The sequence below is a fragment of the Nycticebus coucang genome, chromosome 9 (assembly GCF_027406575.1).
Source record: "Nycticebus coucang isolate mNycCou1 chromosome 9, mNycCou1.pri, whole genome shotgun sequence".
Taxonomy (NCBI): domain Eukaryota; kingdom Metazoa; phylum Chordata; class Mammalia; order Primates; family Lorisidae; genus Nycticebus; species Nycticebus coucang.
This window is the reverse complement of record NC_069788.1, coordinates 92,063,412-92,090,638: the sequence shown is the minus strand read 5'-3', so window position 1 is coordinate 92,090,638 and position 27,227 is coordinate 92,063,412. Positions and strand designations below refer to the sequence as shown.

The window sequence follows — 27,227 nt, the reverse complement described above, 5'->3', positions numbered from 1 at the left end:
GAGACTCTGTCTCTACAAAAAAAAAAAAAAGTGTGCCAGGCACGGTGATCTATACCTATAATCCTAGCACTCTGGTAGGCCAAGGCAGGAGAATTGCTTGAGTCCAGGAGATTAAAACTAGCCTGGGTAAGAGTGAGACCTCGTTTCTACTAAAAGTCGAAAAATTAGCCAGGTATGATGATGGGCAACTATAGCCCTAGCTACTTGGGAGACTGAGGCAAGAAGACTGCTTGAATGTAGGAGTTTGAGGTGGCTGTGAGCTAGATTTATGCCATGGCACTCTAGCCTGGGAAATAGTGAAGCTCTGTCTCAAAAAAAATAAATAAAAAAAATGTTCTTGATGAAGCAGGAAAAGTTAATATTACTAAATTCTTTTAGTAAAATATTAAAAAAATAATTTATTGGCAAGGTGGGAAGTATGCATAAAGTATTTGTGTTGGATACTTAATAGTGGACTCTTAAGAAAAATACTTGTGCATTTGTTTGTAAACTAGCCACTTTTTTTCTTAGAACACCATTTACTTGAAATAATAACATGATTATTCAGACTTTGGTGTTTGGCAGATATTTATTTTGAAAAAAGCTTTCCTTTTTTTGAGACAGAGTCTCACTTTCTCTGTCTTTGGTAGAGTGCCATGGCCTCACAGCTCACAGCAACCTCAGAATCTTGTGCTCAAGCAATTCTCTTGTCTCGGCCTCCCAAGTAACTGGGACTACAGGCACCCACCACAATGCCTGGCTATTTTTAGAGACAAGGTCTCGCTCTACCTCAGCCTTGTCTTGAACCTCTGAGCTCAGGCGATTTGCCCATCTCGGCCTCCCAGAGTTCTGGGATTACAGGCATGAACCACAGTGCCCGGCCTGTTTTGTTTGTTTGTTTGTTTGTTTTTTAATTAATAAATTGAGCCTGTTGATCTAAAGGGAACAACTGATAACATGTGTTGTTAAGTCTGATGAAATTCCAACTTTCATGTGGAAATTGGAATTTTGAAAACCTCATACCCCATCACTGAGATTGACAGCTAAACTGAAAAGACTTCTGATGAGATTAGTGATGATTTTACAGATGTGGTTTTAAAAATATTATCTGTAAGATTTGTATAACTTGGTAAATCAGTATTTTCCAAATAGCCAGTGCATGATGCAAAATAACACATGCATGAAAGGTCCATTCAGAATGTAAGATACATCAGTAAGTTTTTTTGTTTTTATTTTTGAGACATAGTTTCACTCTGTTGCCCAGCCTAGAGTGCCATGGCATCAGCCTAGCTTATAGCAACCTGAAATTCCTGGGTTGCAGTCATCCTCCTGCATCAGCCTCCTGAGTAGCTGGGACCACAGGCACCTGCCACAATTCCTGGCTCATTTTTCTATTTTTAGTAGAGACAAGGTTTCACTCTCACTCAGGTGCTGGTCTTAAACCCTTGAGTTCAAGTGATCTTCTCACCTTGGACTCCCAGAGCGCTGCTAGGATTACCACTATGCCAGGTATGAGCCACTGTGCCTAGCCAATACGTTTTAATATAGCAAGTACAAAAAAATCTATTAGTATGTTTTCAGATTCTATGTTAAAACTAACCTTTAAGAAACTACTACCTTTTGAGTTTTTTTTTTTTTTTTTTTTTTTTGAGGACTCTACCTTTTGAGTTTTAATGTAGTATCAGAAAAATATATCCATAAAAGGCTATTTAAATATTTTTACCTCTCAAACTACTTATCTGTATGAGGCTTTTTGTGTTTGTGCTTTTACCAAAACAACTATTGGAAGAGATTGAGTGGAGTAGCAGATGTGAGAATGCAGGTATCTCTGTTGAACTAGGCATTGAAGAGATTTGTAAAAATGTAAAACAATGCTATACTTACCACTTTTTCTTTGTTTTGGAAAATGTAATTTTTTAAAAATAAGTTTTAAAACTTTATTTGCATTATTAAAAAATTGTGCATTCCAATAATTAAAATCATTTGAACAAAAAATAATGGCACTCTGATTAAACTGCATCTTACAGCCTGCAAGAAACCGTGGGCCAGCTTAGTTTTAACTCTAGATTTCACTGTCATCCCACACTGATTCTTTCTTCACCAACATGCAAGTTCTTTTCCTTCCCTGCCAGGCAGATGGTAAAGGCAGGTGTGGCCTTCCTTGTCAGTAGTTCTGGATACTTTGATGTGAAAAGGGCAGCACAGTCAATTAAACTTGATCCAACCTCTTTGCATCTTATAAAGTTAAACAGCTAAAAGAAGTAAAATAAGAAGGAAATGCTTGTGGAATGTACAGTGCTTATTGGAGGCGCTCTCCTCGTACAACTCCTGCTTGCTTCTCCTGTTTGATCATTTCTTTGGAAGGCAGTGGATTTTTCTTTTGCGTTTCCATCTTCTTCAATTTCGACTTATCGAATTTCTCCATCTTAGCCACATTGGGTTTGTCAGACATGGTCACGGAGGAAGCAGAGCAAGGTGCGAGAGCTAGAAGGATCCAGTCTGCACAGTGGCGACCGCCGAATCAAATATAACTATTTTTGTAAAAATATGTTAATATTAACATGTAAGGTTTTATTATATTTTAATGAACAGATGTTTTTTAAATTTCTCAATTCTAATTTCTGATATGGTGAATATTAATAAATATAACCCCCATAATAAAAGGGTTCTTTGGGGTTCTCTAATTTCAAAGTGCATAAGGTAGTCCTGAGATAAATGTGTAAGAACTACTGATTTAATCATCCATATTGATTGATTTTAAAGTTGTGTCCATTTTTTTTTACTATTACAAACATTGTCATATTGTGCTTTTTTTGCATATTTATGTGATTGTTTCGGTGGAAAAATTCCTAGAAGTAGAAATAGTATATCAAATGACAAATGGCTTTTTTATTTTCAGATGTTAGCACATTGCCTTCTTACACAGTGACAATGATTTTCGCATAGACAATGGATAAGGATACACTTTCCTCCTGTAGTAATGAGCACTATCAATTTTGTAGATTAAAACAATTATAACTTTTACATTTTTCAAAAACTATCAGTAAAACATCTTTTTATGGCTATTAGTCGTTTTTCTGTCTTATTTTGTAAATTGCCTTTGTATGTTTTTGGGTTTTTTTTTTTTTTTTTTTTGAGACAGAGTCATATTCTTCCACCTATGTTGGAGTGCAGTGATCATAGCCTACTGTAACCTCAAACTCCTGGGCTCAAGCCTCCTGCCTTAGCTTCCCCAGGAGCTGGAACTACAGGCATGTGTCACCACACCTGGCTCTTTTTTTTGTGGAGATAAGGTCTCATTATGTTGTCCAGGCTGGTCTTGAACTCCTAGGCTCAAGCAGCTCTCCTGTCGTGGCTTCCCAAATTTCAGGGATGATAGGTGTAAGCCACTGTACCCTGCCTGACCATCTTTTCTTAACTAATTTGGAAGATGTCGTGGTTAAAGTGCTGCAGATATTTTTTTCAGTTTCCTTTTTGTTATTTTGTTTTTTAAAAATTTCATGAGCTTTATGTCAACAGGAGATTTTATTCATTTCTTTCACTTTGCTGTATTTATTTACCTTTTCCATTATGGTTTTTGGATTTTATTGCATTTATAGACCTTATCTACTATAAAAATACATAACTGTATTTTCCTTTCCTGATTGACTGTGATTTTTAGTCAGTTTGATTTAAATTAAACCCATCCTAAAGATGTGACAACTCAATTTTATTACTAATCTAAATAGGGTCTGTAACTGTATGTAATGAAAACTTCATTAATTTCAGAGGTAAATTTAATTTAAGATGGTGAATCAATTTAATGATATGACATATCTCATATTCCATTGCCTAAATCCCTTAATATTGATATTTTCTTTTGTCTGTCATTTTTCTTCAGTTGAGGAAGCGTGTGAAACTTGAAGGGAAAGAACTTGAGGAATACTTGGAAAAAGAAAAACTAAAGAAAGAAGCTGCTAAAAAACTCGAGCAGTCAAAAGAGTGAGTCATTTTGAGACAGATTATAAGTTTATGTATATAATTTGAGAAGAATATATTTCTGCGACTTAAATGTTTAATTGAAAAACATTTAAATTTTCTTAAGACTTTGTCACTTTTGTCACATAAATCTTTCAAATGGCTAGAATATCAAAGTCCTTTCAGTGATAATACTATGATATATTTATCAACTGGTAGTTAATGTTACGTTTTACAAAATGCTGCATAGTATTCTAGTCATGTGCAACTTAATGATGGGGATATGTTCTGAGAATGTGTCCTTAGATGATTTGGTCATTGTGTGAATACCATAGCATGTAGTTACACAAACCTTGATGGTATCGCCTGTGATGCACCTAAGCTGTGTGGTCTAGCTCATTGCTCCTAAGCTACAAAACTGTACAGCATGTTACTGTGCTGAATACTGTATGCCATTGAAACACAATGGTTAAGTATTTGTGTAAAAGGCACAGTACAAAGTACAGTATTATAATCTTACAGAACTTCCTTTGTGTATGTGGTTTGCTGTTGACGGAGATGTTATGCAGCATATAATCGTATTATCATTTGGATTAATATTGAATTAATAATTGTGAATATTCAGTAATAATTCTATAAATATTCAGAATTTAGGTGGGATTTTATGACCTTGACCTGTTCCTAAATCCTCCTAGGGCAGATATAGATTCTAGTGATGAGAGCGACATTGAGGAAGATATTGACCAGCCGTCAGCTCATAAGACAAAACATGACCTGATGATGAAAGGTGAAGGGAGTCGTAAAGGAAGTTTCTTCAAACAGGCAAAAAAGTCTTACCCTATGTTTCCTGCCCCAGAAGAAAGAATTAAATGGGATGAATATGGAGAGATTATCAAGTATGTAAGCAAAGAAACTTTTCATTCTTACAAATTGGAGTTATTGTCTATGTTATCATTTCAGCTCAGTGAATTTGGGCTTTCTTGTCACTAAGTACTGTGTTAATTTCTGAATACCTTGGCCTGAAAGATATAAAAACTTACAGTTTGAAACATAAAAATAGAAATGCCAAGGAACATCTCGGGAATTAATATTAAGGGAAAACTACTAGTTTTATTACTTAGTTGGGTGAAAGGTTTAGAAAGATGATCAAGACTTTTTTTGCCCCCACTTAAGAGGCAAGGGACATGCCTAAGAGAAAGACATGAGATAGGAAGAATTTTGATGGTTGGTGATATTACATTTGGGGAATGAGTTTTATCTCAAATAGTAACACAAATTTCATGAGGTAAGAGATTAAGAAGAATATGTGATAACATGAGTGGAGCCAGGGAAAATCTATACCTACTTTTAAAAATACAACTGAAATCATATATTCTAATAGCAATTTTGAAAACATTACCATCTTGTGTAAAAATCCTTCATGGTTCTCATTGCTTCCCTAGTAAATGTCAGCTGCCTTAGCATGATGCGTAATGCCTTTCACAGTCTGGTTTCTCCTTCCATATATTGCAGTGTGCTTTGTCCACTCTGGTGGTATCAGCTTTCTCTGTTTCTTTCTACTTGATCTTTTTTTTTTTTTTTTTTGCAGTTTTTGGCCGGGGCCGGGTTCAAACCCACCACCTCCCGTATATGGGGCCGGCGCCTTACTCCTTGAGCCACAGGTGCCACCCTCTACGTGATCTTTTTATGTCATGCCTTTGCATGTTTTTCTTTTGGCCCTATTACATTTTCCCCTCCCAGGTTTTTAGGTCCTAAATGTGGCCTCAGTTAATACTGGAAACTTTTCCTGTCTCCCAACACACTCAGGTCCCTTTGTTATATATTTTTTGTACTTCCTAATGTTATCTTGAGCATATAGTGGAATTAGGTCATTCTTTGGTTTAATTAGAAAAACTCCACTGTTTACTTGACCCTTCAAAACAATAAAGAGGAAACATAGCAACTTAACACTGGTGATTTTGCTTAATATTCCACTTAATGAATGACCAGTTGTTTAAAGTGGACAGTGATCTTTAGCTTCAATTTCCTTATTTGATTAATGAGGATAAGAATTAATCAAGGTCATGTTTATAAGCCACTTAGCCTAGAACTTGACTCCTGACTCATAGTAAACGTACTTAAAGTAGTTGCTACTGCTGCTGCTGTTAGTGGATTTCAGCTGGAGATGTTGTACTCCAGGGGCTAAGAAGCTTCTGTAACAATCTGGGTGTTTGAGAATACAGGCCTGGATTTTCAGAGAGGAGTGGGAGTGGGGCAATGACGAATGCAGGAGTCAGAGAGAGAATGTTTTAAAAAAATTTTTTTAATTTAAACTAGAAAAGGACTCTAATATTGGAAGTAAAAATGAGAAGATAGATGTGTTAATAGTACATTGAAATAAAGATCAAGGCTTCTGAGAGAGAATGATATTTTATCCTACTCTTCTTGATAATGTACAGATAGAGTCATCTACTTTCTTCGGGTAGGAAGGAAGTAACGAAGGGGCGGTCTTAAGGATGTCAGAGAAGTTCTGAGATTTGTTAAGTATTGGAATTTGGCAAAGAAAATCACAGAAATTGAGAAAAAGAATTAGTAAAAAAAATACAGGGCTAGGTTGCAACAGTACTTGTAATAGCCACTAATCTAACAGCCTGTCTAGGGGCCATTCACCAGTCCATATAGTGTGTTTCAAAGAACACACTTAAATGGTTATGAAAAACATTATCCAGTCATCTGATAATTGATATTAGGAAATTGCATTGTGTTTGGATCAAATGTATGTTTAGATCTTGAAATACAGGAGAAGTCTAAAAATTATGCCACCTACTAGTTAGTTTTGCATGTTACATAATATTAGCTTGCTTTTTACTGCTTCTAATTAAAGACTTATTATTTAGACCAGAGGATTTCTTAGTGCCAGAACTTCAAGCTACTGAAGAAGAAAAAAGCAAATTAGAATCTGGTTTGACAAATGGAGATGAACCTATGGATCAGGATTTATCTGATGTTCCTACTAAGTGTATTTCCACTACGGAGTCTATTGAAATAAAGTAAGTGCTTTTGTTGGACTTTGCAATTAGATTATAAGATTAAATTTCAGGCATTTGAATTATATAATTTACATAGCTTCAAAATTGAAATTTCTGAATATCCTTTATTAAGTTTGTGCTCTTAAAATTTAATTTCTCCATGAAGAGACCTGTGAAGTGTGGTGGTATTTTTATTAATGATATTTGAATGCCAAAGTAATTGAATTGGTGATGGAGGTTGAACATTAAATTGTACATTTATATAAGGAAACATTATTTCTGGCCTTTTTAATAAGTTTAGAAGCAGGTGACAGACAATAGTGCAACTCACAGTTTAATTTTTTCTTTTCTTTTATTTTTTTTTTTTGAGACTGAATCTTGTCATGTTAACTGGGCTAAAGAGCAGTGGTGTCATCATAGCATCAAACTCATGTGCTCAAGCCATTCTCCTGCCACACCTTCCTGGGTAACTGGGACTACAGATTTGTGCCACCATACCTGCTGATTTTTCTAACTTTTTTTGTAGAAATAGGGTCATATTCTTGTTCAGGCTGGTCTCCAACTTCTGGCCTCAAGCATTCCTCCCACCTGGGCCTCCCACAGTGCTAAGATTGCAGGTGTGAGTCATTACACCTGCCCAATTTCTATCTTTCTTTTTTTTTTTTTTTAAGAGATAGTCTCATTTTATTGCCCTTAGTAGAGTGCCATGGTGTCACAGCTCACAGCAACGTCCAGCTCTTGGGCTTAGGTGAAAGCCCCCGCCTCCCGAGTAGGCGCCCATCACAACGCCCGGCTATCTTTTTTGGTTGTTGTTGCAGTTTGGCCAGGGCCAGGTTTGAACCCGCCACTCTCGGTATATGGGGCCAGCGCCTTACTCACTGAGCTACAGGCGCTGTCCCCCAATTTAATTTTTTTGAGTAACTGCTTGTTTCATAAAATATGTTCCTTGACTTATGCATCTGTAGTGCCCTAATGTCTAGAAAATATTTCTGTGATCCAAAGTATTTAAGAAACCCTTTCATCCTTTCTACTTAGTACAATTAATATTACGAGTAAATGATCATTTTGGATTTTGTCATCAGAGAATAAAGTGGTTTATTTGTCCAGTTATATCATTTAGTACATATTTTTGGGTGTAGCTAAAACCTAAATAATATGTATTAACAACACAATACATGTATATTTCTCAAATTCTCATGTTAATATTATATATATTTTATTAAAGCCATTTTTTAGAATTAACTTATCAGAAAAGTAATCTTGAATAATCAATCATGTCTTATTACAGAGCCAGGGTTACTTACATAGACTATGAAGGACGCTCTGATGGAGATTCCATTAAAAAAATCATTAATCAGATGAAACCACGACAGTTGATTATTGTCCATGGCCCACCAGAGGCCAGTCAAGATCTGGCTGAGTGCTGCCGTGCTTTTGGTGGGAAAGATATTAAAGTGTACATGCCAAAGCTACATGAAACAGTTGATGCCACTAGTGAAACACACATCTACCAGGTAGGTGGGCTGGTAGTTGGCACTGAGTAGAAATAAATACTTTTTGTTGCAGATTAGGACAGATATATTAGGAATATAGGGATGAGTGAGACAAACATGGTCCCCTGACAGTCTATGGCTTATAAAAAGGAAATAGCATTTATCACATTGTCATACCCCTGAGAGAGGAGTTTAGGATGCTATGACAGTGTAAAGAGGAGGAACCCCGCTTAAATTTAGAGGTTTAGAAAAGGTTTCCTAGAAGAAGTGATAACTAAGCAGAATCCTAATGGATATTAGGTGGGTTGTTGGGTGGACAGAGTAGGAAAGAGTGTCCCATGCAGAGAAAACAATATCTGCAAAAATACAGAGGTGAGGAGAATGATGAGTGTAAAGAATTCAAAAGTTTTAGATGTCAGATGTCACAGATAGATGGTTCTAATTGAAACAAGTGGAAGCAGGTATAGAATACAGGACTAGCACCATGGAGAGATGAACTCTTAATCTGGTAAAGGGAGCCTGAGTCAGTTTAAGACAGAAGTGATGTCTGTATCTGGAAGAAATGGATTGGAACTTACCACTCAGGAAAATTATTCTGGGCAGAGCAGGAAGAAGCGACATTTCAAAAATATAGAGGTGTGAAATTCTATGGTATATTCAGAAAAGCACAAGCAGTACAGTGCTCCCGAAGTACCCCGAGTGCTAGAAGATGAGACTTACCAGTGGTTCTCCACCTTGGCGGCACATGAGAATCATCTGGGAAGCTTTTCTGGGAGCCAAAGGAACTCAGATTATATGAGAAACACTGGAGAAAAGGCCCTGGCTTTCTTTCTTTCTTTTTTTTTTTTCTTTAATTGCTATGTGGTTCCAATTTGTTGTTGGGGTTAAGAACCTCTACTTTGGCAAGTAGACAGGGGCCCTAATGATCTTAAAGGTAGTTAGGTCATTGTGAAGATAAATGAGTGAAAGATTTTCAAATTTTAATTACATTACCTGAGTTAGAAAATGATATTAATTTGCTTATATTTAATTTGTTAATCTGTATCCTGTAGGTTTTATTTCTCCCTCTTCCTTTGCATATCTAGGTGAGATTAAAAGACTCACTGGTCAGCTCCCTTCAGTTTTGTAAAGCAAAAGATGCTGAATTAGCTTGGATAGATGGTGTCTTAGACATGAGAGTTTCCAAAGTGGACACAGGAGTTATTTTAGAAGAAGGAGAACTGAAGGATGATGGAGAAGACTCAGAAATGCAAGTAGATGCTCCTTCAGATTCTAGCGTTATAGCACAACAAAAGGCCATGAAAAGTCTGTTTGGAGATGATGAGAAAGAAACAGGTGAAGAAAGTGAGATCATTCCTACTTTGGAGCCCTTGCCACCTCATGAGGTAAAAAAAAAAAAAAGCGGGTGCTTTTTCTGTCTCTTCCTTAATCTGTCATCCTTCTAGTTTTCCTTTTTTGTTTTTAACTATTTAAAATATATGTCATATTTAGCCTAATTTTGGAGGGTTTTTTTTTTTTTTTTTGTAGAGACAGAGTTTCACTTTATTGCCCTCAGTAGAGTGCTGTGGTGTCACAGCTCACAGCAACCTCCAACTCCCAGGCTTAGGCGATTCCCTTGCCTCAGCCTCTTGAGTAGCTGGGACTACAGGCGCCCACCACAACACCTGGCTATTTTTTTGTTGCAGTTTGGCAGGGCTGGGTTTGAACCCACCACCCTCTGTATATGGGGCTGGCACCCTACTCACTGAGCCACAGGCGCCGCCCAATTTTGGAGTTCTTAAGAAGGATTACTCAAGACGTGTTTGTGTATGTGCATCTACGTATGTATCAGTTCTGTATGGCTAGAGGTAATAATTTAAAGGAAATCTTTAGCCAGTCTTTTAAGGTACATAATTATTTTGTGGGTTTTTTTTTCCATATGGGTTTTTATTATATTTCATTTATTTTTTGAGACAAGAGTCTCACTCTGTTGCCCTAGGCTAGAGTGCTATGGCATTAGCCTAGCTCACAGCAACCTCAGACTTCTAGGTTCAAGTGAACCACCTGCCTCAGCTTCTTGAGTATCTGGGACTATAGGTAACCTGCCACAATGTTCAGCTAATTTTTCTATATTTTTCTTTTCTTTTCTTTTTTTTTTTTTTTTTTTTTATTTTCAGTTTTTGGCCGGGGGTGGGTTTGAACCCGCCACCTCTGGCATATGGGGCCGGCACCCTACTCCTTTGAGCCACAAGTGCTGCCCTTTCTATATTTTTTAGTAGAGAGAGGATCTCTCCCTTTTGCTGGAACTCTTGGTCTCAAGCAATCAGCCTGTCTCAGCCTCCCAGAGTGCTAGGATTATAGGCATGAGTCACCGTGCCTGGCCACAGTATGTATTTTTAAATACTAAATGTGGTGGTGAGGATCACCTACCTGCTTCCAATCAGGAGATTAACAGTTTTATAAGAACATCTTATTGTTGCACTCCATTTTTAATGTTGTCAATTCAGTTCAAATCACTTGTGGTTTTGTTATAGTTAGAAATATTTTATTAAATATAGATATAATTCGAGTATTTACATGTTCTCAAAGCAGTATCTAGTAAATTATCAAAGATTCTAGGTAATTAACCTTAAAACAATATTACAAAAACCGTAAGAGTCCTCTGTGCACATCAAGTGATGTCTTTAGCCTGCAATGAAATTAAGAATAGAGAGATAGCCTCTGTCATTGAATTTCCTGCTAATACTACTCTTGAAATTGGAAGGAGGAATTATCTTTTTTCTTTGAGTATTAGAGCTAGTGCTTCTTAAAGCAATTTCAATAGAGCAGCACTAGGTAAGAGCCACTTTCTTTTCTCATTGTAAAACCTGTAACATCTGTTGCATTTCTTCTGAGGATGGAGGGGCAGTGGAAATGGGGTTAGAGAAGAATTATCCTCTACTGGGATCTGGAAAATGCGTTTTTGCTTCACTTCTGCTTCCTGGCACTCTAGTTGACCCCCTTAGGCGAGTGGGTTGAGTGAAGAGCATAACATTACCAAACTATCTCTCTTATTATGAGGCATGACTAATAAAATTGATGGTGAAACATTCAGAAAATGTGAAGGGCTTTGTAATGTTAAATAGTGGGGTAAAATTCAGAATAACAACTTGGAATGTGATTTACAGTCTTGAAATGATGTGTCAAAGGACTTCAGGGAATAATAGAATATCTTAGCGATGATGTGGTGTTTTACTTTATTCAAGTCAGTACATCTTGTGTCTTGTGTTTTATTTGAAGTTATTCTTGTCCCCTGCCCTTATCTAAGGTTCCTGGACATCAGTCAGTTTTTATGAACGAACCAAGACTATCAGACTTCAAGCAAGTTCTTTTAAGGGAGGGTATTCAAGCTGAATTTGTAGGAGGTGTGCTTGTTTGCAACAATCAAGTAGCAGTCCGTAGAGTAAGTGTGTTTTTAATAATGGCTAAATGAAACACATACTTCGGATGTTTTATCATTTTGAATTCTATAATTCTTGCTTGGTAATTTCACAAAACTGAAGTTTGGTAATTTATATTCATAATGGTGACCTTGAAGACTTATTAAAGTCTTATTGACTAGAAGGTTCTGGAAGATATGATACATAATTTTATTGTAAATTTTTGTAATTTGAATCCTCTGACATTTATGTCTATGTAAAATTCATGACTTAAATATTATATCCATCTTCTGTGAATCAGAGAAACCCATTTCCTGACCAATCATAAAATCTATTTCATATGTTCTGATTATTATATCTGCATATTAATGAATAGAAAATATACTAAAGAATTTTTTTTTAACTTGGTTTCTAGACGGAAACTGGTCGCATCGGATTAGAAGGCTGCCTTTGTCAAGATTTTTATAGGATAAGAGACCTTTTATATGAACAATATGCCATTGTGTAAAGGACATGATGTCAAGAAGTATGTGCTTGACCTTTCTAAGAAAAAAGGATTCTTATGCTAAGCTTTTGCTATTTTGTTTTGTAACATACAAAAAGAATCTGCCAGAAAAACTTAACGTGTATTAGATTTTTAAAAATGTAAATAGAGAACATTTTGCTAATGCTTAAATGAGCATTCTGTCTTTTGGCTTTCAGAGTGATAGAGCTCCTAGCAAGTGTATAGGCCCAAGAATTGAAGGTGATTGGTTTCCTAATTTACAAACCCCTTATTCTAGAAGGGCTTTCTACTTGAATAAAACAATGCAAACCAGTTCATGGCCTTAAGAGAAATGTGTTTGCATGAGTTCTTGCAAACTGTTTCTTGTATTTTCTGGAATGAAAACTGAGAATTATTTAGAAAAGTCATGCCACAAAAAAACTAAACAAAACTGGTAAAACAGTTTTTTGACATTTATTTTTAAGAAATGAAAAAAGCATATGTGCTATGACTCTTCTAATTTGAATATGCAATTATTTTGACAAGGAACATATCCGTTCCATGACCGTATTTCCCAGTGATTCACTCTAGACGTAAGACAGTACACATTTGGTTCAGAAATCAATTTTTACTTCTCCTGTATCTTGTTCTATTATAATTGTGTTGTTTTCCAGTTTGAATTATGATACCATCATTTGTACATAATTCAAAAGAACTCCATAATGTGTTCAAGTCTTAAGGGTTCTGCATACATTTTAGACACATGTAAACCATCAACTAGGTTACTGTATTGGAAACTATTTAGTTTTAAAGACTACAAATGTTGAACCTCACATTTTTATAAGGTAACGGTATAATTTAATTAAAAGGTGTAAATCTTTTTATCTCTTAAGTTTTGCTGTCTTAAGGTTACCCAAGCAGTGGTTGGGTAAGATTATTCTTTCTGTGTTCATGTCTTTCTTGTGGCTAACTACGCTGGTAATGGTATAAACCACTTATGTTCAAGAGTGTAAGAACAATACGTGAAATTTTTGTTGAGCTAAGCAATGAAAGCCATTTCACGCTATTATGATCTGTTGATGACTTTTTAGAAAGTAGCTTGATCATGGCAGACCTTGATGTTCCTTTCACAAGTATTTAATCCCTCCTCTCTACAGTTAGCATTTTTAGAAGGATCAAGCTTCCTGTTTAACTTATGTATAGAACTATGTATAGAACAACCCAATGATATCAGACTAGAATTAGTATTTCATTCTATTTTAAGTGCTTACAAAACCTCTATTGAGGATTATAGTGCTAATTCAAAGTTTACAGCTTTCTGATACAAAAATCCAGATAAACAAAACAATGTTAGAAAAGAAGAATATAAAGAGTTTGTTTTCTCTTCAGTACTTTGAAAAAATTTCACTTAAATTCATACTACTGTATGGAGTAAGCCTATAATCCTGTATTTATTTCAGAGCCAAGAAAATCTACATTTGTTTCATGGTTTAAAGCATCTGGTTATACGTATTACATTGTACTAGCAAAATTGTTTCTTGCCTAGACTTTTTATTGTCCTATGAGCAGGAATTAATTTTAAATTACTGCTTGAAGATGACTGTGCTAAATAATGTCATTGCAAGAGTAATGCTTGTACCTATTTCTAGATGACAATATTACTAAAATTTCTAACATGAAGACTTTTGTCTTAGCTTCAGTTACTTAAGAAAAATATAACTTTTGGGTGGCGCCTGTGGCTCAAGGAGTAGGGCGCCGGTCCCATATGCCGGAGGTGGCAGGTTCAAACCTAGCTCCGGCCAAAAACCAAAAAAAAGAAAAATATAATTTTTAAAAACTGTGAAATAAATCATGAACTCAGAGGAATTTTCAGACCTTCATTATTTAAAAGCAAGATATTAAGTACAACATATAGACTATCAGCTGATTATCTGCAAATAATTCAGTTAAAAAGAAATTATAGTTATTTGTTGCAGTGGGATATTAATATCAAATATTGTTACAGACATTTCTGTCTTTTCATGAGTCTGTAGGTGGCCCGAAATGGAGGTAAAGAAATCAATTTTCTGTGTTTTTTTTTTGAGACGGAGTCTTGCTTTGTCATTTGGACTAGAGTGCATGGCCCCAGCCTAGCTCACGGCAACCTCAAACACCTGGGCTCAAGCAATCCTTCTTCCTCAGCTTCCTGAGTAGCTGGAAGGCATCTACCACCACAGCCAGCTAATTTTTTCTATTTTTAGTTTAGATAGGGGTCTTGCTCTTTCTCCGGCTGGTTTTAAACTCCTGAGCTCAAATGATCCTCCTTACTCAGCCTTCCAGAGATTATAGGTGCTGGGATTATAGGTATGAGCCATCATGCCTGGCTAGAAATCAATTTTCTAAGGCAGCTCATTCTCCTTTTTTTTTTTTTTTTTTTTATTTAGATGCAATTTATATAACATAAAATGCACTATTAAAATATGCAGTTCAAAAAAAAAATATGCAGTTCATTGGTTTTGGTGTATTTACAGAGTTGTATAAACATTACAGAACATTTTCACCATCCCAAAAAGAAACCCAATACCCTTTAGCAATCGCTCTTCATTCTCCCTTCTTTCTAGCCCCTGATAACCATTAATCTACTTTTTGTCTTCATGAATTTGCTTTCTCTGGAACATTTCATAAAAACGGAATGATACAATATATAGTCTTTTTTTATCTGACTTCTTTCACTTCGCATGTTTTCAAAGTTCGTTGATGTAGCATGTATCAGTGTAATTCCATTGTGTGGAAGGACCACATTCACTTTATCTAGTTTATTGATAGACATTTGGGTTGTTTCCAGTTTTTGGCTATTATTAAGAATGGTGCTTTGTAATGATCCTAGTGTGTGTGAAGAGGTATTTCACTGAGGTTTTGATTTGCATTTCCTCAGTGACTAATGATATTGAACATCTTTTCGTGTGCTTATTGGCTGATTATATATCTTCTTTGGAATAATGTCTGTTAAATCCTCTGTCCATTTTTAAATTAGTTTATCTTTTTGAGTTATAAGAGATTTTTAGTGTTCTGGATACTAAACCATTATATATGATTGAAAATATTTTATCCCACTTGTGGCTTATGTTTCACTTTCTTGATAGTGTACTTTGAAACACAAAAGTTTAAATTTTTTTATAAATTTATTGTTTGGGATTCATTGAGGGTACAAAGAATTAGGTTGCACCGATTGTTAGGCAAAGTCCCTCTTATAATTGTGTCCCACAAAAGTTTTAAATTTTGATAAAGTCCAATTTACTTTGGTTCTTTATACTGTTGCTGCCATGTATTAGAAACCATTCCTGGGCGGCGCCTGTGGCTCAGTCAGTAGGGCGCTGGCCCCATATACCAAGGGTGGTGGGCTCAAACCCGGCCCCGGCTGAACTGCAACCAAAAAAAAAAAAAAATAGCCAGACGTTGTGGCGGGCGCCTGTAGTCCCAGCTACTCAGGAGGCTGAGGCAAGAGAATCGCTTAAGCCCAGGAGTTGGAGGTTGCTGTGAGCTGTGTGATGCCATGGCACTCTACTGAAGGCCATAAAGTGAGACTCTGTCTCTACAAAAAAAAAACCATTCCTACTTCCAAAGTCATGAAATTTTGCACCAGTTTTTTTTCCTAACAGTCTTATAGTTTTAGCTCTTAGGTCTTTGATTCATGTTGATTTGATATTTATATGTGATGTGAGGTAGGGGTACAATTTCAATTTTATTCATTTACATGTGGATACCCAGTTGTTCTAGAATCTTTGTTGAGAATACTATATTTCTGCATTGAATTGTTCTGCCACTCTTATTGACAACTACTTGCCCATAAATGTTTGGTTTGTTCCTGGACTCATAATTCTATTTCATTGATCTATATGTCTGCCTTTATGCTGGTACCATGGTGTCTTGATTATAGCTTTGTAGTAAGTTTTGAAATTGGGAAGTGTGAATTCTCCAACTTTGTTCTCTTTCAAGATTGTTTTTGACTCTTTGAGGGTCTTTTACATTTTTATTTCTATTTTTTTCCTTTTTAAAATTTTAATATATTCAGGGGTTATATGTTTAATTTTATTACATGTATATATTGTGTAGTGAGGAGGTCTGGGTTTTTAGTGTATTCATCACCCACCTTGCATTTTCATGTGCGTTTTAGAATCGGTTTATCAATTTAAATGGGGGAGGGTAAGCAGTTGAAATTTACAACTTATAATCTTAGGATTTCATGGTTAAAATGAAATCATCTAGTTCATCCCACTTATTTTATCCTATTATTATTTTATATATTTATTTCTGAGACAGAGTCTCACTCTGTTGCCTAGGCTTGAGTGCCATAGCATTATCATAGCTCACAGCAACCTCAAATTCCTGGGCTCAAGTAATCCATGCCTCCTTAATTTTTCTAGTTTTAGTATAGACAGGTTCTCGCTCTTGCTCAGGCTGGTCTCAAACTGCTAAACTCAAGCAATTTACCTGCCTTGAACTCCAATAGTGCTAGGATTATAGATGTGAGCTAGCATGCCTGGGCCCTAGTTTTTAACTTTTTAATTTGAAATAATTTTAAATTTTTCCAGAAAAGTTACAACAATAGTTTAAAAGATCCTGTATATGCTTCCCCTAGAATCCTTTATTGTTAATATTATGCCGTATTTACCTTCTCATTCTCTCTGTGCACATTTTTTCTTGAATAATTTGGTACTAAGTTGCAGTTATGATGTTCCATTTGTCCTAAACACTTCAATGTTTATTTTTTAAAAACAAAGACACACTTGTATAACCACAATACTTCCATCAAAACCACTAAGCCAACTTTGATAAAATTCTACCATTTAATCCATAAACTCATTCAAATGTTGTCATTTATTCCCAAAATGTCCTGATGATAAAGCTTTCCTTTATGATCTAGGATCCAATTCAGGATAATGCATGCATTTTGTTATGTTTTCCCTGTAGTCTTCCTTAATCTGGAGCAGTTCCTTGATTTTTCCTTATTTATAACCTTGATGTTTTTGAAGAATGCAGGCCACTCTTCTTTGTAGAATGGCCCTCTCTTTGTCTGATGTTTTCTTCGCAGGTTCAGGTTATGAATTTTTGGCAGGAATACCAGAGAAGCGATGCCATGTTCTTTTCCACATTTTATTAGCAGGCACATAGTGTCTATTTTTCTCATTACTGGTGCTATTAATTTTTAATATTGCTTATGATGGCTTCAGAATTTCTCCACTATGAAGTTACTAAGTATTACTATTTTTCTCACATTTGTTTCTTCTTTTTTTTTTTTTTCTGGTATAAATTTAAAGAGTTTTGATATATCCATCCATAGCAAAATGATTACTATAGGTATTAGTTTATGAGGAAGGGCTACTGTGTGGGGAGCTATTTTGAAATTATGCCAATATTCTATTCTTTCTCAAATTTTTATCCCTAGTTTGAGTATCCACTGATGATTTTTATCTGAATCAGTTATTGCTAAATGGTGATTTTCTATTTCTTTTTTGGGGGGGAGTAGGCAGAGTCTCAAGCTGTCACCCTGGGTAGAGTGCTATGGCATCTAGCTCACGGTAACCTCCAACTCTTGGGCTCAAGTGATCTTCTTGCTTCAGTTTTTCTACTTTTTTTTTTTTTTTTTTGACAGAGTCTCACTATGTCATCCTTGGTAGAGTGCTGTGGCATCATAGCTCACAGCAACCTCCAACTCTTGGGCTTAAGTGATTCTCTTGCCTCAGCCTCCCAAGTAGCTGGGAATACAGGCGCCTGCCATAACACCTGGCTATTTTTTGTTGTATTGTTGTTGTTTAGCTAGCCTGGGCTGGGTTCAAACCTGCCACCCTTGGTGTATGTGGTTGGCATGCTGTAACCACTGTGCTACGGGTGCCAAGCCAGTTATTCTATTTTTAGTAGAGACAGGATCTTGCTTTTGCTTAGGCAGGTCTCAAACTCATGAGCTCAAGCTATCCACCCACCTTAGCCTCCCAGAAGGCTAGGATTACAGGTGTGAGCTACCACACCCAGCCTTAAACGGTGATTTTCTAATTCTACCATTGTCGCTACATTTAGCGGGCATTCTGTAAGACAGCACTTTCTTTTCTTCCCCATTTACTTATTTAATTTTTTATCAGTATAGAACATGGATGATCGTGATTTATTTTGATATTCCAGTTGTCTCAGATTTGGCTAGTGGGAGCATTTTCAAGCTGGCTCCTGTGTCTTCCTCATGGTTCTTTGAGTACTTCTTTACTTTGGGGCACCACAAGATGTTTCGGACTCATTTTCTCTATTCCAGTCCTGAAATCAGCCATTTCCCCTAAAGTCCTGGTTCATTTTAAGGGAGAATGGTTTAGAACCAAGACCTGGGTGCAATGCTGTGATCATTGCCATTGTGCTGTCCAGGTCCTCTCAGTGGACAAATTTGGAAATACATGCAGCTACGTTTGTTTCCTCATCCATCCAGTTATGTATATGAAAAACCACAAGTCTACACTCATCTCCTTTCCACTTCTACTCCATAGAGTTTGCCCCAGGCTTCTCCCTTTACACATTTGTAACTTGTACCCTGTGTTTAAAAACTGGGCTCCCACAGTCTTCAGTATATTTGCTTTTTTGTTACTTTCCAGTCTTCCGAGCATGGGGCTGGCTCCTTTGTTCCCAGCCTCGTGCATATTGTTGCTGCAAGGACTGAGTTCTCTCCCTTTCCCTGATCCATGTCAGCACCCTGCCAATTGAACCCAACAGTGGGTATTTTAAAGAAGGCACCTTAGGCTCAGATGGTATTGCTAAAACAAACGTTCTAATTTGTGTGGTATTCTAGCAAAGGTGAAATAAGCATAGATACTGAAGATTTTTGCTTTGACTAGGACTGTATAGTCTGGGTTTTTGTCTTGCTTATTTTATTAAAATGTTTTCCTTGTTACTTGTATATAATGTTAAAGCAAGTGTCTAAATTATGATAGGGAGTGGTGTTAGTGGAGAAAAATACAAAGAGAAAGGAAACAATAAATCCAGTCTTGAGAGGAGTAATGGTTATGGCAGGAATAGCAATCTCAATCCAAAATGCTCTCTAAGCTGGAACACATTAGCACTTAAGGATCTTAAATAATGTGTTAATATTACTTTATAACTGTCCTTGCAGAAAACTTTGCCTGTCACTTCATCATTTGGATCATCCACCCCCTTAAGTTTTAGGAGTGTCAGGACCAAGTTCACTATACTGAGTGCTGAGGTGTTCTTTTATTAAACAGTCAGTTATTCTTCAATCTTAACAATTTGTTGTGGGAGGAATAATATTGTACCCCTGGACAAATGATTCTTTGGAAAGCTTAGGATGGAGTCCAATTATGTAACAAATGTGGGCAATTGTATAATTATTAGAACTTATTCCTACCTGTAAGAAAATGGAGTCTATAACCATAATTATTTCCATTTTAGAGATTTGTTTCACCTAATGGGAATAACTGCTTAAGTGCCCTTTTACTAAAAAAGAACTGAGCCCTTAGCAATAGTAGCCGTCATTGAATACTTTGATATACCAAATGATGTAAGTGCTTTACATGTCTTGCTTAATTGTAACACTAGGCAGTGTGGGTACTGTTATTAACTCCCATTTATAGAGGAGGAAACTGAAGCTTAGAGTCTGTCATTGGTCCTCTAGTTCTCAGTGTGACATGTTACAGTGTGTAGCGGTTTTGATTAGAGATACTCAGTTTTGAGCAGAAGAAGCTATCTCTGGCTAACTAGGAAAAAAAGGAGTTTATTGGGAGAGTAACCTCAGATAGCTCTGGGGATTCAGGCCTGGCAGTCTTTCAAAGCCCTACTAAAGGAATGTGTCAGCTACAAATTGGGTCTCTCAACATACAATATCATGAAGGAAATCAGCCTTTTTTTTTAATTGAGAGATAGAGTCTTACTCAAACTACTGGGCTCAAACAATCCTCTCACCTTAGTCTCCAGGGGAGCTGAGAATATAGCCATGTGCTGGCTTCAGCTTGGTTTTTGTTATGTGCTGACTCTGGCGAGAGAGATAAGGGAGCACCTTGATTGTTAGTCTTGCCAATTAGATACAGATAGGGAGAATTCTCCCTAAGAATTTAAGGGCCTGTTACCAAAAGGTAGGAGAATGGGAAGCAAAAACTCAATAAACATCCACTCTACAGATACAGTGGCTAAGAGCACAGGCTCCAGAGTCAGGGGCTTCAAATGCCTGGGCCACCACTTTCTGTTGTGATTGGGCCAGTTGCTTTATATCTTAGCTCTTCAGATAAATGGGGATGGTTGTCATACCATTCCTAGGGTCACATGATTAAATGATGTGAACCAGGGAAAGCACTTGGAGTGTATGGCCTATGGTGAGCATCTTAATACACGGTGATGATTATTCAGTGCCACATTGCCCCCTTCCATCTTTATCACAACTCTAAAGGCTAAGTATCACCTCTACTTTTACAACTTAAAGAAACTTGCTGGGGTGGGGGTGGGGGGTTGGGGCAGGTTTCCCAAGTGGCTTGTTCGAAGTCACAGCTAGCTGATCACTGGTGAATCAGTACTTTCACCATGCCACTTGATCTACAGAAAAAATGCTCTAATAAAAATAGCTTTTAAACAAGAATCCTCAAAGTAACGTTGAATGTATTACTCAGAATTTCCTCTGGATAACAGTGGAATTTATACTATATGACCTAATGTAGGTGTAAACGTTTTTATCTTTAGACATTTCCTATAATGAAGTATAACAGAGCAAACTTTCTTGTGTCAATGCATAATGCATTAATCTAGAAATACTCTTTCATCTTTACTATTGATTTTATGCTACTCCTATAGAGTAGTAGAAAATAGTGTCTGTTAATCAAAAATAAAATCTATAGGCTGCATGCAAATCTTGAAGCAACTTTTTCCGGGGAATGTTTAAAACTAACAATTTTCCATAAAATCTTTGGATAAGAGGAAAAGTGAGGTTGTATTAGGATTTGGTCAATTAGGTTTCTTACCCTTCCAGAGTTGTTTCTGCAGGTTCCTTGTTGATGAATCTGTGCTTGTCTGAATTCATGGGCTCTATCCTCACCTTACTTTACAGTTTAATAAATTTTCTGGTTGAAGATACTGGTGAGGTTAAGAAAATTTGCAGATGACCTTCTACTTAAAGAAGCAGCTCTTACAGAAAACAAAGTAGGTACCTAAAGGGATACTGACACGTTTGGATAGTGGGATAAATGTGAGAAAGTGAAATGTCACCTTTCTAAACCAAGGGCACAAACGTGATGGAGAGGATAAAGCCTAGAAGTCTAGGTTCTAAAAAAAGTTTTATTGGTCTATGCTGAGCATAAAGGTGGCTGCCAAAAAAAGGTAATAGACTAAGGCCATATTACTAATAAACTAATGGACTCTGTAATTACTAATAGACTTTAAATAAAGGTGGCTTCAACATAAGACCCCAAATTATAAAACTACTAGAAGAAAACTACTAGAAGACCACACAGAGGAAATTCTCCAGGATGTTGGTCTAGACAAAGATTTTAAAGATTTTTATGGCTAAGATCTCAAAAGCATAGGCAACAAAAAGAAAAGTAGACAAATGGGACTATATATAGACAAAGCTTCTGCATGGCAAAGGAAATGACAGAGTAAAAAAAACTGGTTGAATGGAAGAGAACATTTACCAATTTCTTTGAACAAGGAATAACATTTAGAATATATGAGGAACTCAATAGCAAAACCCAAATCATCTCAATTAAAAAGGATCTGAATAGGGCGGCGCCTGTGGCTCAGTGAGTAGGGCGCCGGCCCCATATGCCGAGGGTGGCGGGTTCAAACCCAGCCCCGGCCAAATTGCAACCAAAAAAAAAATAGCCGGGCGTTGTGGCGGGTGCCTGTAGTCCCAAGCTGCTCGGGAGGCTGAGGCAAGAGAATCACGTAAGCCCAAGAGTTAGAGGTTGCTGTGAGCTGTGTGATGCCACGGCACTCTACCTGAGGGTGGTATGTGAGACTCTGTCTCTACAAAAAAAAAAAAAAAAAAAAAAGGATCTGAATAGACATTTCTCAAAAGATATACAAATGACTAGTAGGTTTATGAAAAAATGTTCAATGTCACCAATCATCAGGGAAATGCAAAACCACAGTGAGCCCAGTTAGAAAGGCTGTTATCAAAAAGATAAGAAGTAAATGCTGGTAAGGGTGTGGAGAAAAGGGAACTCTTATGCACTGTTAGTGGGAGTGTAAATTAGTACAGCCGTTGTAGAAAACAGCGTGGATATTTCTCAAAAACTAAAAACTATCATATGATCCAGGAATCCCACTACTGGTTATTTATCCAAAGGAAAGAAAGAAATCAGTGAAAAGGATACCTGCACCCCATGTTTATTGCCACGTTACTCACAGTCACCAAGATATGGAATCAAACTAAGTGTCCATCAATGGATGACTGGATAAAAGAAAATGCAGTATGTATTATACACATTGATGTATTATTCAGCCTCAAAAAATAATAAAATCCTGTCATTTGCAGTAAGCAACATGGATGGAACGGGAGGTCATTATATTAAGTGAAATAAGCCAGGTACAGAAAAACAAATATCACATGTTTTTACTCATACATGGGAGCTAAAAAATTGATCTCATAGAGGTAGAAAGTAGAATGGTAGTTACCAAAGACTGGGAAGGGTGTGTGTGTGTGATGATAAGGGGGATGAAGAGAGGTTGGTTGATGGGCACAAACATACAGTTAAATAAAAGGAGTGAGTTCTAGTGTTCACAGAACAGTAGCACAGTAGGGTGACCATAGTTAATAATATATCGTATATTTCAAAATAGAAGTATTTGAAATGTTCCCAACACAAAGAAATGTTTGAGGTGATGGATATTCTAAACACTTTGATTTGATCATTGCATTTTGTATGCATGTTTTGAAATATAACATGTACTCCATAAGCATGTACAAATATTATGGATCAATAAAAAATAAAAACTTAAAGGTGGTAATGGCCCTGCTTTATTCTTTTAGTAAGAAAGACCCTGCTTAGAGGTGTTCTGCAGTAAACATTCCCCCCTTTGTTTTATAAGGTTCCCCTCTAATGCATATTATTAAAGTTTATGAGGCATAGCAAAACAGAAAAATGGCCTGTACTATCATTTTGGTCTGTTTTCATCTTCTTTCAATGAAATGTTCATGTAATTTATGAGTATACAATTCTGTATTTTGTGCCTTTACAGAAAAATCTTCCCATGTTTGTAAACATCTTTGAATGGCTGCAAATACTCCATGATTTGGCTATATCATTATTTAGCTCTTCCCACTTGTTGGATGGTTTCCAGTTTTTTCTTTGTAATCTGAAATACAGACATTTGTGCATCCATTTAAAGCCATACATCAGGGGCGATATTAACTCTAGCAAATACAGTAATTGCAAACAGCCCAAGTACCACTTTTTACAAACATTAATAACTGACTTAGGTCCATAGGAAAGTAACCAGCTTGTTGAGGGACCTGGAAACCATAGCAAATAGGAACTAAGGATATTTAGGGTGAAATATGCAATAGGGGTCATTTTTGGGAGAGAGAGTATCTTACAAAGAAATGGACTCAGGATCACTACAAGCCTCCAAGAAGCTGATCATCAGGTAAATTGCTTGTTCCTTCATCCCCAGTAATGAACTGGTTTTATGTGCTATACATGTAAGTAAACACTCTTTGGGAAGAGGTGGTACTCTGCAACATTCAACAGTTAAATGAGGGCAACAGTAACCTATCCACCACCATCTCCCAAAACATTACTGTTCCAAGAATTTGCTTCTAGTGTTAACATACGTGGATGATGTCTATTTGCCTTCTGTTGGTTGTTTTTGTTTGGTATTGTTTTTAATTTTGAATATTTCTCTCTCTCGGAAGTTGTGAGACCATATTTGACCCTGATCAACTAGGGGGAAATAGAACAATTTTTAAAAATATTTGTTACACTGGTTACTCTCCTCATTACCTTATTGCTAGTAATTATTAAAAATGTTTCACATTGGGAACTAGCAGGGCTCTTTAAGTCCTGAGTGAATTCTTCATGCCATAACTTTGTTTCCTGCTATGTGAGGCCTCTATCAGCCTAGTTAGCTCTGGAGTGCTCTGAAAGTTTTAACTTCTATAGGAAATCAGTGACACACAAATAAATTGCAAGCCATAAATAGAGCATGTCATATGCTATTTAATACACCAGGCCCAGTGTTTCCATTGCTTTGGTTTACACCTCATAATAGCCTATACCAGAACTTGCCAGATCTAATGAGTTATCCCCACTTCACAAGGAGGTGAAGACTCTGGGAGGCTGAAAAAATTTCTGTGGGTGTCAATTATTAGTAGGCCAGGCATGGTATCTCACACCTGTAATCTAACAGTATGGAGATTGAGGCAGGAGTTCAAGATCAGCCTGGGCTACATAATGAGACCCTGTCTCTAAAAAACAAAACAAAACCCAAAAAAACCCATAGGTCACAAATCCCGATTTCTGAGTATTCCAAAATTCACACTATTAGACTAGGGTCGATTAAGGACTTCAAAGGAGTAACTGTGATTACAGATCTATCCTAATGAGGCAACAAATAGGCATTCAAAAGAGGAAGGAGTCAGTTGTATGGATTGAAAGTTAGAATGTGAAGACATCATAAAACAAGACAAAGGTATTTCCTGCCCATCTATAAAGGAAACTTGTATGTTTCCCTGTCCATTGGATTGAAATTTCAGGCTCTGTTTATCTCCAGGGCTTTGACTTGCTTTTCCTCACCTCCATTTCAAAATAGAAGCAATGGATGTCTTAGTCAAAGCTGGGGTTTAATTCAGAATCGCATGATGTTCCCCGTTCTAAATGCTCCCACAGCCTGACACTGCTTTACTGTCCCACTCTTGGAGCATTTTTCTGCCGCTGTTAGAGCTGTTTCAGACAGATTTAACATTTTGAGATTTCCACCTTTGAAATAAAGTAGGGAAAGGATTAGTATTAAATGCAAATTGAGAATCTAAGGAAAACCTATGAAATCAACAAGGGGAGATGTACAAAATGCCTAGTAGTGGGTCTTTCTGGTTCCTAACCTTGACATCTGTTCAAATTCCATTTCTGAATATGAAGGCTTCAAAATAGCCAAGGAAGATAGAGAACTTGAGATTTGGACTTGATGTTTGGCAGACACAGCGGGACATTTTATTACTGCATTGTTTGCCATGAACAGAAGAGTAGTTGGGCTGATGATGGTATACTCACACTGCAGAATATTCGCACTTACATTAAGAAATAATTTAGATTGATAGATGGATACTAAATACTGAACTGGAAAGACGTTTATAGTATATTAAAATGCCAGTAAGTTACAGAATAATACATAGGTATGATTTCATTTTTTAAAACTCTGACCTGTAAATAGCTGAGGGAAGACTCTAATCCACATCTGCATTAAAGGTGAAAATTTTCCACATATTCAATAAATTGTACTAATTCTTTTATTTATTTATTTATTTATTTTTATTGTTAGGGATTCATTGAGGGTACAATAAGCCAGGTTACACTGATGAATTGTACTAATTCTTTTTCCTCAATGAATAATTTGAAAGGAAACTGTGATATCACGTGAAAATCCTAATCTCCCCTGTCCTCAGTACCAGCACACAGTGGAGCTGGAGAGAGGCAGTAGAGGAGATGGGGAAAGAGGGGTGGGGAAGGGAGAGTGGGAGACAGGGGAGGCTGTCTGGGGACACCCACCGCCCTCAGAACCATTGCCCTTGGCCCCTTGGCCTCCTGTTGTCCACCCTTACATCAAATGGACCTCTGTCTTTGAAGGCATCACAGTGTCGTCTTACCTATGCCCATCTCATTGCCCTTTAAAAAGTCTGGACAGGTTTTAATATTGAACATGGTTTCAAGTGAGAACACGTACACATGGGATTTGTGATCTTGTCCCGCCTCAGCCACCCAATGTGAGCGACAAGTATGATGAGTGAGAACAAAAGAGTGTCTCAGTGTGGAGGGAACACTGACTAGAGATTTGGCCAAGTCTCTGGTCCTTTCCAACCCTCAGTTTATCCATAAATGGACCTGCGGTGGGGTTCAACTAGATAATTCATAGGATCCTTTTCTACATCACAATTCGGTCATCCAAGACAAATACATTGTGCTCTTTTGGGTATGCCATTCTGTTTTTTAGATCCAGGACACTGTGGGGAATTAGCAATAAATGTAAGACCTGGCCAACGAATGCCTTTTGGGGTCTCCACAACTGTCATCCTCCACACGGCTTTCCCCTTACTGGTTACCATCACAATCAGAAATGTGTAGAAAACAAATACCACATTAATTCAGCCCACTGTTCCCAGTGAAGGGGAAAACTGCACACAATTTTAGTACTTGCAGCCAACATCCCTTTTTTTGGATGGATTTACTGTAGATCTCCTTAAACCTGAACAGGGGGCAGCGCCTGTGGCTCAGTGAGTAGGGCCCCGGCCCCATATACCGAGGGTGGCAGGTTCAAACCCGGCCCCGGCCAAACTGCAACCAAAAAACAATAGCCAGGTGTTGTGGCGGGCGCCTGTAGTCCCAGCTACTCGGGAGGCTGAGGCAAGAGAATCTCTTAAGCCCAGGAGTTGGAGGTTGCTGTGAGCTGTGTGAGGCCACGGCACTCTACCAAGGGCCATAAAGTGAGACTCTGTCTCTACAAAAAAAAAAAAAAAAAACCTGAACAGGGAAAAATCTTTCATGTACAAATGGCTGTACGCAGGAGGTATTTTCACACTGAAACCTTGTTTTGTTCATAATAAATCAGATTTATCAGTTTTCAATGGTGGTAAACCTAAAGGTCTCAACCTAACATCTAATCCCAAAAAGGGTAATTAGTTGGAGTTATTACAAAGTCAGCATCCTACAGATTTTTGAAAATTCATACAGGGCTTCAG

At 37.0% G+C, this 27,227-nt stretch overlaps 2 protein-coding genes across 6 annotated transcripts in view; one reads left to right on the top strand and one right to left on the bottom strand.

Annotated features, from left to right (window-relative positions):
- CPSF2 (cleavage and polyadenylation specific factor 2) overlaps window positions 1–23,276 on the top strand; it is a 55,623-nt gene extending 32,347 nt beyond the window's left edge. For all 5 annotated transcript variants that reach the window (XM_053601197.1, XM_053601200.1, XM_053601198.1 and 2 more), the window contains 7 exons: window positions 3,860–3,960; window positions 4,632–4,832; window positions 6,813–6,965; window positions 8,233–8,458; window positions 9,523–9,822; window positions 11,724–11,858; window positions 12,251–23,276. In XM_053601197.1, coding sequence (XP_053457172.1) covers window positions 3,860–3,960; window positions 4,632–4,832; window positions 6,813–6,965; window positions 8,233–8,458; window positions 9,523–9,822; window positions 11,724–11,858; window positions 12,251–12,343 — 1,209 coding nt within the window. In that variant the 3' untranslated portion in view covers window positions 12,344–23,276. The remainder of the gene's footprint in view (window positions 1–3,859; window positions 3,961–4,631; window positions 4,833–6,812; window positions 6,966–8,232; window positions 8,459–9,522; window positions 9,823–11,723; window positions 11,859–12,250) is intronic.
- LOC128593801 (thymosin beta-4-like) lies at window positions 2,279–2,431 on the bottom strand. The gene has a single exon (XM_053602140.1). The coding sequence runs from the start codon at window positions 2,429–2,431 to the stop codon at window positions 2,279–2,281; it is 153 nt and encodes a 50-aa protein (XP_053458115.1).
- Window positions 23,277–27,227: the final 3,951 nt, after the last annotated feature.